Source organism: Bos grunniens, chromosome 1, assembly GCF_055505025.1.
Source record: "Bos grunniens cultivar Pamir isolate PY7600 chromosome 1, Bosgru_T2T1.0, whole genome shotgun sequence".
Classification (NCBI taxonomy): Eukaryota; Metazoa; Chordata; class Mammalia; order Artiodactyla; family Bovidae; genus Bos; species Bos grunniens.
Window position 1 is genome coordinate 112652002 of NC_141165.1, and position 12813 is coordinate 112664814.

Consider the following 12813-nt stretch of genomic DNA (forward strand, 5'->3'; position numbering starts at 1 on the left):
GGATCTCTATAGAATCCTCTCAATTCCATGAGGTAATATTTTCCTTATAGGTCAGTAACTTGAAAGGCTAGCTAGTTTGTCCAGGCCACACTGTTTTATACTTTTTCTCCTCCAGGTGAGAAAGCCCAGCTCCTGTAAGATATTACCTTGAACCTCATAGACACTCTCATTTCAAAAATATATTCTGACCATTGCAGGTTCACATGGGAATGTCCCCTTCACCCTTCAAACTTATTTTAGAGGGATTCTTATCCCACTGCTGCTATCCATTAACACTCCGCTATGCTCAAACAAAATAGTCGCATTTAAAGTTCCCCAAATATTCCAAACTCTCTAACATGCTTCCTTAGCTCTCTACAGTCTTACTGCTGCTTGGAACCCTTCCTTCCCTCAACCAATGACATACATCCTGCATGGCTCAGTTCAAGAAAAAAGGAGGAAGAAAGAGATAGGAAAACTCCATTCAACAGTCATTTCATCTCAATCAAGCACTCTCCCTGATCCACCGTGTGTGGAACCCTATTCTGTGTTCCCAAGGCACTCTCATGGAAATTTCCTGAATGCCATCATTACACATCTAGGGTCTCTCTCACTGCACTGTGAGCTTCTAAAAAGCAAGATCTATGTCTCTGTCTTTACATTCTCATTGCCCAGCATTCATTGAATGAGTTGTTAAACAGGTAAATAAATGATTGGTTGGGTCGGTGAGTATGCTTATAGCTCTGTCTGAGTATAAGAAGCAATACCCAGTGCCACATAGTCTTAAGTGTTAAAAGAGAACTAGAGTGCTCTTGGAACATTGGCATCCCAACAGACCAGTAGTCAGGGTATTTGTCATAGTGACAGGAGCAGACAGTCTCCACAGAGCATCTGGTGATGCCTTCAACCATTTCATAAGAAGCCACCAGTCCTCAACCTTTTTGGCACCAGGAACCAGTTTCACAGGAAAGTTTTCCATGGGCGGGAGTGGGATGGTTTCAGGATGATTTAAGCACATTACATTTATTGTGCTCCTGTGAGAATCCGATGCTGCCTCTGATGTGACAGGAGGTGGAATTCAGGTGGTAATGCAAGCAATGGGGAGTAGCTTTAAATACAGATGAAGCATCGCTCCTTGGCCACCGCTCACCTTCTGTTTTGCAGCCCATTTCCTAACAGGGCACAGACAGGTACTGCACCATGGCCTAGGGGTTGGGGACCTCTGCTCTAAGCTGTGCAGAAGATGTAGCAAATCTGGAACTAGCCCCATGTTAGCTCCCAGGGGGCAGGAATATGTGGAAATGGTGAAATACCTAATAAAGTAGTGAGTAGGAAGAAGCCTGCTAAGCATCACAATGTGGCCACAGAGGCAAGGAGCCCAGGCTCGCTAACCTGAAAGGGACAGGGGACAGGAAGTGTTGGCATCCATCCATGTCTAGAATGGCAGATGGTGGCAAACTGTACCGAGCAAGGGGCAGGACCACAGGAACTTAGTTCTCCCTAACTCACAACACTTGGGTAAGTATGTTGAGAGATGTTTCTAGACACCTTAAAAGATGTTTATAGATGTTGACTGCACTGAGATAGTGGTCTATACTAGGTCTTGGACCTGAACCTCTAACCTTTGATGCAGCACACTGGTGTGCCCCTGATGGGTACAGCTGTGACAGAAGGAAATACAAATGCACTCAGGCCCAGGAGCAGTCAGCTGAGTGTAAGGGGATCCAAAGCCTATGAAGCCAGACCTCCCCTGGCCTGTTCTCTAAGAGTGAGTCCTCTCATCTACATGGTGTGATGTTCTACATATACTGTGACAGAAATAAATGATGAGAATCGTTGGGTTAGACTATATGAGACAGATGAGCAGCACCAGGGGTTGGGGATGTCAAAAAAAGGGATTTCACTTTGTAACTAGGACAAGAATTGCAAACTCTCAAATGTACAGACCAAGATCATCCTATTTGTGTGAGTGTTTCTGTGAGTTCAGATGGAAGATGGGACATTAGAGTGTTGTACCATTAAAAAGAACTAAACAATAGTAACCCACAAGAGTAAGGCCCATGTTTTCAGCAGGAGTTATTTGCTCCTGAAAAGCAAATAAATCAATGTGAGCAACATGTCATCCCCCAAATAGCCCATATTTCCTCATCCCAAGAAGAAGATCAGGGGCCAGAGCAGCCTACAACCACTGTCTGGCACCCACTCTCTTGCCTCTACTGCAGAATGGCCCAGGGAGAAATTAGTTCTTCAGTTCAGTTCAGTTCAGTTGCTCAGTCGTATCTGACTCTTTGCAACCCCATGAATCACAGCACGCCAGGCCTCCCTGTCCATTACCAATTCCTGGAGTTCACTCAGACTCACAACCATCGAGTCAGTGATGCCATCCAGCCAACTCATCCTCTGTTGTCCCCTTCTCCTCCTGCCCCCAATTCCTCCCAGCATCAGAGTCTTTTCCAAGGAGTCAACTCTTCGCATGAGGTGGCCAAAATACTGGAGTTTTAGCTTTAGCATCATTCCTTCCAAAGAAATCCCAGGGCTGATCTCCTTAAGAAGGGACTGATTGGATCTCCTTGCAGTCCAAGGGACTCTCAAGAGTCTTCTCCAACACCACAGTTCAAAAGCATCAATTCTTCGGCACTCAGCCTTCTTCACAGTCCAACTCTCACATGCATACACGACCACAGGAAAAACCATAGCCTTGACTAGATGGACAGTTGTTGGCAAAGTAATGTCTCTGCTTTTGAATATGCTTATCTAGGTTGGTCATAACTTTCCTTCCAAGGAGTAAGCTTCTTTTAATTTCATGGCTGCAGTCACCATCTGCAGTGATTTTGGAGCCCAGAAAAATAAAGTCTGACACTGTTTCCACTGTTTCCCCATCTATTTCCCATGAAGTGATGGGACTGGATGCCATGATCTTCGTTTTCTGAATGTTGAGCTTTAAGCCAACTTTTTCACTCTCCACTTTCACTTTCATCAAGAGGCTTTTGAGTTCCTCTTCACTTTCTTGCCATTAGGGTGGTGTTATCTGCATATCTGAGGTTATTGATATTTCTCCCAGGAATCTTGATTCCAGCTTGTGTTTCTTCCAGTCCAGCATTTCTCATGATGTACTCTGCATAGAAGTTAAATAAACAGGGTGACAATATACAGCCCTGATGTACTCCTTTTCCAATTCGGAACCAGCCTGTTGTTCCATGTCCAGTTCTAACTGTTGCTTCCTGACCTGCATACAGATTTCTCAAGAGGCAGGTCAGGTGGTCTGGTATTCCCATCTCTTTCAGAATTTTCCACAGTTTATTGTGATCCACACAGTCAAAGGCTTTGGCATAGTCAATAAAGCAGAAGTAGATGTTTTTCTGGAACTCTCTTGCTTTTTCCATGATCCAGTGGATGTTGGCAATTTGATTTCTGGTTTCTCTGCCTTTTCTAAAACCAGCTTGAATATCCAGAAGTTCACGGTTCACATATTGCTGAAGCCTGGCTTGGAGAATTTTGAGCATTACTTTACTAGCATATGAGATGAGTGCAATTGTGCGGTAGTTTGAGCATTCTTTGGCATTGCCTTTCTTTGGGATTGGGATGAAAACTGACCTTTTCCAGTCCTGTGGCCACTGCTGAGTTTTCCAAATTTGCTGGCAAATTGAGTGCAGCACTTTCACATCATCATCTTTCAGGATTTGAAATAGCTCAACTGGAATTCCATCCCCTCCACTAGCTTTGTTCGTAGTGATGCTTTCTAAGGCCCACTTGACTTCACTTAAGAACTGCAAATTCTCATGTAATTTCTCATGAAAACCATCATTATAGCATCATGGACCAGGTGACAAGTGAAGGAAAAGAGGGCATGATTGTCAAGGAGCTGATGGCTCAGTGGTAAAGAATCTGCCTGGCAATGTAGGAGATGCAGGAAGCATGGGTTCAATCTCTGGGTTGGGACAATCCCCTGGAGGAAGCCATGGCAACCCACTTCAGTATTCTTGCCTGGAAAATTCCACGGACAGAGGAGGCTGGTGGTCTACAAAGTCCATGGGGTAGCAAAGAGTCAGACACAACTGAGCCACTGAGCATGCACCCATGGGCCATTATCCCCATGGTAATTTACTCACCAAGCACTGTTTGGTTTTTCTTTCTTTTTTTTAACTCTGCTTATGAGTTCTCAGTTCCCAGACCAGGGATGAACCCAAGCACAGCAGTGAAAGCACAGAGTCCTAACCACTAGGCAACCAGGAACTCCCTGCCTTGGTCTTCTTAAGGGCAGATCTGAACTCAGGATTGGACACTGCTGGTCAGTGATCCAACCAGAGAACCACAGTGTTCCCTGAGAGAGGACTAGAGGTGTTAGGCTTCTATTGAAATACTGTTCATCCAGAAACAATAAATAATTGACAACAAACATACCCCCCCACACACATTACTAAGCTGATTAGATATACTCTTCATAGTCATGCTAAATGGCTTAGAGATATCCTGGAGCCTGGGTGCAGGAGCCAAATGTGGCAAGGAGGCTCTGGGCACTCCCCACAGGTGTCAGAGCAGTCCCACCTGTCAGAGTGATTCTGGCTGCCATTGCTCTGCTGTGACCTGAGTGAGCAGGAGAAGGCCAGACCCAGCTGGTACAGAGTAATAAGAGTCAATAGCCCAGAGGTCTGTGTGTACGTGCTGAAGTGAGCGTGGCACTATAACAGCCCTAGCCAAGAAGCAGCTAGCTCAGACTAAATAAATAAATAAACAAGTGTGTCATCTAAAAAAGCAGCTGACAACTGAGATCCAAATACACCCTGCCAAGGTGGGGCTGATACCAAATAGAGGAAGCTCAAGCTAATTCCCACACATCCAGCCTCAGCCAGAGGTGCCAATGTCACCTGTACTGCATCTGTCAAATACTGCCAGTGGGATTTAAACTCTTCTACATCCCACATTAAAAGACAGCCAGGACTTCCCTAGTGCTCCAGGGGTTAAGAATCTGACAGCAAATGCTGGGGACATACTTAGTCCAGGAGAATTCCATGTCCCGTGGAATATATGTGTGTCCCAGTTCCTGAGCCTGCACTCTAGAGCCCATGAGCCCCAACTACTGAAGCCCACGCACCCTACTTCCCATGCTGAGCAACAAGATAAGCCCCAGCAATGAGAAGACCACGCTGCAATGAGAGAGTGGCTCCCACTTGCTGCAACTAGAGAAAGCCTGCACACCGCCATGAAGACCCAGTGCAGCAAGAAATTAATAAATGAATGAATGAACAAGTAAAGCAAAAATACCATGTGATATAGCAATTCCACTTCTGAGTATTTACACAAGAGAAACAAAAATTGCTGTCTCAGAAAGACATATGTACCCCCATGTTCCCTGGAGTATTATTTATTATAGCAAAGACATGGAAACAATATAAGCGTCAATTTATATGTGTCAACTGACAAATAAATGAATAAAGATGTGATACACATATCACACACACACATACATACAATGGAATATTATTCAACCATGCAAAGGAAGGAAATCCTGTCATTTGTGATGACATGGATGGACCTTAAGGGCATTATGCTAAGTCAGACATATACACAAATACTGCTCCGTGAGAATATATGTGACCTTAATTATACATGGAATCTAAAAAACCATAAACTCATAGATACAGAGAACAGGCTGGTGATTGCCACAGGCTAGTGGGAGAGGAGGGGTAAAATGAATAAAGGTGGTCAAAAGGTACAGCTATCCAGGCATAAGATAAATAAAACCTAGGAATGTAATACTCTGCATGGGGACTGTAGTTAATACTACTATAGTGTGTATTTGAAAACTGCTTAGAGAATGGGGTTAAAAGTTCTTATCTCGCACAAAAAAATATGTACCTGTGTGTGATGATGGATGTTATCTAAGTTTTTTGTGGTAATCATTTCTCAGTAGATATGGGATGGACAAAAATGTTCACTTAGAACAGCTTATGAAAAAACCCAAACTTTTTGGTCAACCCAATACATATATCAAATTATTATCTTATACACCTAAAACTAACACAATGTAATCTGTTGATTTTATCTCAATAAAAAAGAAAGGAAAACAAAACAAACAGCCAATTTAAAAGTAGGCAAAAACGTCTCTGGTGGCTCATTGGTAAAGAATCCACCGAAGACACCAATTGTCTCTGCCAATGCAGAGACACAGGTTCGATCCCTGGTCTAGAATATTGTAAAGTAATTAGCCTCCAATTAAAATAAATAAATTTATATTTAAAAAAAAAAAAGAAAGATTCCACATGCTGCAGAACTGTGCCTGTCCCCCACCCCCACTACCTCGGGATCAGGCAGGTAGTCACATTTCTACCACCAGGTGTGAAGGGAAGAAACAATGAGCTCTGCACCCCACCAGAGGCTCCCTGTTTGGAGGAACATCCCATTCTGCTGGTTTGGCAGCCCATTCCAAAAGAATTGAAGGTTGCTTACAACGATTAATGGAATTGGCAAAATAAGATAAAGATGAATCAGAAAAATGGGAAGGTGAAGGGCTTAGTCCTCTGGATTGGGAATGAGGAAGACGGTAGCAATTTAATGGTCACTAACTTCATCTCTCCCTACTTCAACCTGTCCCTTCTTTACTGGACCTACCTGATTCTAGCTCTCTTGTCAAGGTCACCGAAATCCCAATTTGCTGCATTCAACAGCCAATTCTGTCTTCATCTTACTTGAGCCACTAGCAGAAATTCACAGAGTGGATCAGGGCCTTCTGCTGGAAAATATTTTGCCCCTGTTTTTACTCCTCTCTGGTTCTTCCTCCTTTTCTGCTTTCTTTTATCTCACAGGTCCTTAAAATTAGCAAGTCCTCTGGCTGTTTTTAGAACTCTTTTCTACCTGCCCTCAGTACTGGGGTATCTCATTTTGCTTCACAGCTGTAAATACTACATCACGTGTCCACCACTCCTAGATTTCTATCTTGAGCCCAGGCTTCACTGCTTAACTCTTGACTCCCAAATCCAGCTTCCCATTCAGTATCTCCACTCTGGTGCCTGACTTACACCTCAAATCCCAAACCATCCAAGACAGATCTCCTAACATCCCGGACGAAATCTGCTCCAGTTTTTCCCACTCAATGACAACGTTATCTTTCTGGTAAGTTGCCCTCTCCCTAAAATTTAGAGTCATCCTTAACTCCTTTCTTTCTCTCACTACTCACATCTAACCGACTAGAAAATCCTGTTGGCTCTATCTCCAAAATATTCCTGGGGCTGTCTACTCTTCACCCCTTCCCTGTAACCACTTTTATACAGATGTGTGTTATTACAGTGGTTGAAGTAGACTCTGCTTCCACCTCTGCCCTTCACATTGTTCTCAACATAGGAGTCAGTGTTACTCTATTGAAGTGTCGGTTACGCTCAAGGTTTCACGAGAACCTCCGTAGCCACAAGTGATTTAGCCCTTGTCACTCCTCCAGCCTTCTCTCGTCCTCTCCTCCACCAGCCACACCGGCTTCCCTGTTTCTCCCTGCACAACAGGCTTGCCTCCACCTTCCAGCCTTTGCACTTGCCACTTCTCCTGCTTGAAATGTTCTTCCCCTTTTCTCCTTTCAGCCTTTGCTCAAAAACTTTCTCAGGGAGGCCTTCCCTGATCACCCTATGGAAAAACTGCAGAGTGCCTCAAACCCCAACCTCTTTTCTTGCTTTACTTTCCCCATAACAATGCCCCATCTAACACACTACAGACTTTGCTGATTTATTTTGTTGATTGCACCATGGCTCACTAGAATAAATGCTTCAGGAATGCAGGATTTTTTTTTCCTGTTTTTCTTTATTGCTTAATCTCTGGCTCTTAGAACTGTGCTTGGCATACACTGATTCAGTACACAAATGTTGGGTTGATAAATGGATGAATGGGTAGATGGCAGAGTGGACAGCTGGATGGATAAATAAATGGATGGATGGGTGGATGGATGATGGATGAATGGAAAGAGTGGATAGCAGAACCTATGCTTTAGTTGCCACATCCTGAAAGATCTCAGAAGGAAAAAATGCTCCACACCAAGTGAAGTAGAATTCAGCATTTGAGACACATTCCTTCCCACATTTACTCTGCCTATCTAACTACAATGCTAGAGTCTAACATGAAATGAAATGTCCATAGAATCATTAAATTAGGCTAGTCTTAGCTTTGTCTTAATCAGCCACAACCTACAATAAGTTGGCTATGGAAACACCATTAAGGGAGTTGAGAATGGCAGGACATGACTCCAGTGCTAGGGAAGTGGAGCTAGAGAAAGAGTTGATAAACTAGAGGTAACCATTGCTGAGTTTCTATCCAGAGACAGCTGCTGCACTAGGCTCTTTGCGAGCATTATTTCATTAAATCCATACTACTCTGCAAGTTCAGAAAGATTAAGTTACTTGCACAATGTCAAACATACACAGAAGAGTCAACCTAGGTCAGTGTGAATGAAAAGTTCTTGCCCTTTCACACTAAAGACTACTCTGGAAATGGTGAACTACTTTTGACCATTTCAAACCAGTTCTCCATCTAATCATTCATCAACCATGGTCTGAGTAACACCTTAGATTTGAGGCAGAAGAGTTAAGGAATAAGAAGTCTTAGTTAATGCTGAAAATTTGCCAACAGAATAAAAAAAATCAATAGACTGCAACCTGACAACTTTCAGTCAGTTTTATACACATATACACATCCAGGTGCACACCAAACCCAATGAGTAGGAAAACACAGTACTAAAATATACCACATTCTTACCTTTGCCCTCATGTCCCATGGCTCATGAGTATGGAGATGTGTTTCTTAGTAGCTGACAATCCTGGCAGATGCTGCTTTATTGCTTTAGAGAGACAAGCATCTTTCACCAGCATCAGCCTTGGAACAGCTCCAGAGAAATCCTTTTTCTTCCTCCCACTCACACATTTCTCCCTGGGCACGGCACACATTGCCAGTGGCCTCCACCTCTGCCCAACCTACAGAAACCTCGCCCATAACACCCTGTAATTAATGTCATCAGATGAGCAAGACTGAGTGTCACTCCACAATGCACGCTCTCTGCTTAGCAGTAGACACTGTCCTTGGCAATCAGGGAAGCACTCCCCAGCCACCATCAGCAGGTGCTTCTCCAGGTCCTGAGAAGGACTTACAGCCTTTATGCCCACTCTCACCAAGTCTGCCTCCTGACTAACAATATCTATGAAACTGCTCAGTCGTCCTGCTTAGGCAGCCAATATGTAAGCACAGTAAAAGTGGAGGCTTCCTCGGGGATAAGGCCTACTCATGACTCTGCTTCTCTCTCCTGGGCCAGTCCACCAAGCCAACCCACCCACACCTATTCCCACCCAAGGGGAACAGATAAAAGCTACAGGGTGCACTCCTCACCTGTGCACAGCCTATAAAATTTAAGAAAACTCAGGAAAGAATATTCACAATCACTGGGGCTGGTTTCAGTATTTGGACCCACCAGCCAATAAGAATATTTCTTAGTTCTTGCTTAAAAAATAAGACATACTGAACTGTGTGTAAAACGCACCCATGAAATTGAGGTTGTGCTAAAGACCATAACACAAAGTAAAGCAAGTAGATGTAGAAAGTTCATCTTTTCAAAGCATGTTGCCAAGACCTAAATCATTCTATTAACTAGAGTTTCTGAATCAGTATGGAGATGGTTCTAAAAGGGGAAAAGAGACCTCTGAAAATCTTAAAGGAGGTTAAATACGCTACCAGTTAAGATCATGGGGAGGAAAAAGTGGAAGTAATGACAGATTTTCTCTTCTTGGGCTTCAAAATCACTGTGGATAATGACTGCATCCATGAAATTAGAAGACGGTTGCTCCTTGGAAGAAAAGCTTTGACGAACATAGACAGCATATTAAGAAGCAAAGACATTATTTTGCTGATAAAGGTCTGTGTAGTCAAATCTATGGTATTTACAGTACTCATGTACAGATGTGAGAGTTGGACCATAAAGAAGGCTGAGGGCTAAAGAATTAATGCTTTTGAATTGTGGTCCTGGAGAAGACTCTTGAGAGTCCCTTGGACAGCAAGGAGATCAAACGAGTTAATTCTAAAGGAGATCAACCCTGAATTCTCATTGGAAGGACTGATGCTGAAGCGTCAAGCTCCAATACTTTGCCCACCTGATGCAAAGAGCCGACTCACTGGAAAAGATTCTGATGCTGGGAAAGATTGAGGACAAGAGGCAAAGAGGGAAGCAAAGGATAAGATGATTGGATGGCCTCACCAACTCAATGGACATGAACTTGGGCAAACTACGGGAAACAGTGAGGGACAGGGAGGCCTGGCATGTGGTAGTCCACAGGGTCACAAAGAGTCAGACACGACTCAGTGACTGAACAACAACAACAGAGATCGAGGAATGGGTAGCAGTTTCATTAGGTGCTTATCTGGATACATAAACTTGGAGGACGGTGACAATGGAGGTTCTTGATTTTTTTTTTCTCACTCTTGTTACCTCAATCTTGCATGACCTTGGATGCATAGAAGCAGAACCAGCTTCAAGATTTGTATGGCCAAGAACAAAATGAAAATGTGGGTCCCTTGTTTATAAATTGTTGGGATGTTGACAACAGTAACAGTACAGCATTAAAATAAGACTGAGGCTCTCCCATCTAAAACTGGACATCTAAAACTATACAACTATACAAGTTGCACAAACATGAAGCTGGCCCTGAAGATAAATAATTTCTCTTCTGTTTTTTGAGCAACCTGCATGGAAACTACAGTGTAAATAAATGCTCTTGGGCACCATCAATCCTGGGTAGAGTGCCAAAAAGCTCAGTGTCCCTGTGAAGCATCATTCCATGCTGGTATCACTTGGAGAGAAGAGTAATTCCTTCCATCTGACAAAATCCTGAACTGAACTTCCACAAACATGGCTGTTCCACTGGAGATTCAAAAGCTTTCTGTCCCTGAGACTAAATAAACATTTCTCCAAAGAAGACATACAGATGGCCAATAGGCACAGGAAAGCATGCTCAACATCATTAATTATTAGAGAAATACCAATCAAAAACACAGTGAAGTACCACCTCATACTGATCAGAATGTCCATTATTAAAAAGCCTAGAAATAACAAAGGCTGGAAAGGATGTGGAGAAAAGGGAACTCTCCTATATTGTTGATGGGAATTTAAGTTGGTGCAGCCACTATGGAGAATGGTATGGCGGTTCCTTAAAAAATTAAAACAGAATTACCACATAAGCCTGCAATCCCAGTCCTGGGCAATATACAGGGATAACTATAATTTGAACAGATACATGCTTCCCATTGTTCACAGCAGCGCTATTTACAATAGCTCAGACATGGAAACAGCCTAAATGTCCCTCAACGAATGAATGGATAAAGAAGATATGGTCTACATATACACTGGAATACTACTCGGCCATAAAAAATGAAATAATGCCACTTGCAGCAACATGGGTGGATCTAGAGATTATCATACGAAATGAAGTAAATCAGAAAGAGAGAGGCAAGTACCATATGGTATTACTTATAGGTACCATCCACAATGTGACACAAATGAACTTATTTACAAAACAGAAACAGTCTCAGAGAAATAAAAAACAAACTTAGCTACCAAAGGAAAAGGGAAGGGAGGGTTAAATTAGGAATCTGGGATTAGTAGATACAAAGTACAATATATGAAACAGATAAACAACAAGATCCTACCATATAGCTGTGTGTGTGTGTGTGTGTGTATCTGAATCATTTTGCTGTACACCACAGATTAACACAACATTGTAAATCAACTACACTTCAAATTGAAAAGAAAAAAGCTTTCTTCATTGCCAGGAGAAACATCAACAACCTCAGATATGCAGATGATACCACTCTAAAGACAGAAAGTGAAGAAGAACTAAAGAGCCTCTTGATGAGGGTGAAAGAGGAGAGTGAAAAAGCTGGCTTACAATTCAACATCGAAAAAACTAAGAGCATGGAATCCAGTCCCATCACCTCATGGCAAATAGAAGGGGAAAAGTGGAAGCAGGGGCAGATTTTATTTTCCTGGGCTCCAAAATCATTGTGGATGGTAGCCACAGCTGTGAAATTAAAAGATACTTGCTCTTTGGAAGGAAAGCTATGACAAACCTAGACAGTGTATTAAAAAGAAAAAAAGAAGAAACATCATTTTGCTGACAAAGATTTATATAGTCAAAGCTATGGTTTTTCCAGTAGTTATGTATATACGTGACAGCTGGACCATTAAAGAAGGCTGAGCACCAAAGAATTGATATTTTCAAATTATGGTGCTGGAGAAGACTCCTGAGAGTCCTATGGACAGCAAGGAGATCAAATCAGTCAACCCTAAAGGAAATGAACCCTGAATATTCATTGGAAGAACTGATGCCAAACTGAAGCTCCAATACTTTGGCCACCTGATGCGAAGAGATGACTCATTGGAAAAGACCCTGATGTTGGGAAAGATTGAAGGCAAGATGAGAAGGTGACAACAGAGGGTGACATTTTTAGGTAGCATCACTGACTCAATGAACTTGAGTTTGAGCAAACTCAGGGAGATCATAAAGGACAGGGGAGCCTGGCATGCTGTAGTTCATGGAGTTGCAAAGAGTCAGACACAACTTACCAACTGAAGAAATAAAATTCCTGTTGTACTTAGGTTTACTAGAGGTCAAATAAGACCTTATTCTATCTGTTACAAATTTGTTAACAAGAAAAGTAGCAAACTTTAAGAAAACTAAGATTTGTGCTTTCAATAAAGGGAAGTATGACTATAAATAAAAGTACTGAAATGAAGACAAAATTCTTTTCTCAAGACCCACTTTTCACAAAACTTTCTGTAGCATTCACTTAATTTATTCTAGCACAATTTTAACT

General features: G+C 42.5%; 1 protein-coding gene across 1 annotated transcript in view; it reads right to left on the reverse strand.

The window, feature by feature from the left end:
- The window catches only part of LOC147380090 (transmembrane protein 45A-like), a 90550-nt gene extending 81684 nt beyond the window's left edge, over positions 1 to 8866 (reverse strand). The window contains exon 1 of the mRNA XM_086409998.1: positions 8713 to 8866. Within this exon, the coding sequence (XP_086266124.1) occupies positions 8713 to 8731 (19 nt within the window). The 5' untranslated portion in view covers positions 8732 to 8866. The remainder of the gene's footprint in view (positions 1 to 8712) is intronic.
- Positions 8867 to 12813: the final 3947 nt, after the last annotated feature.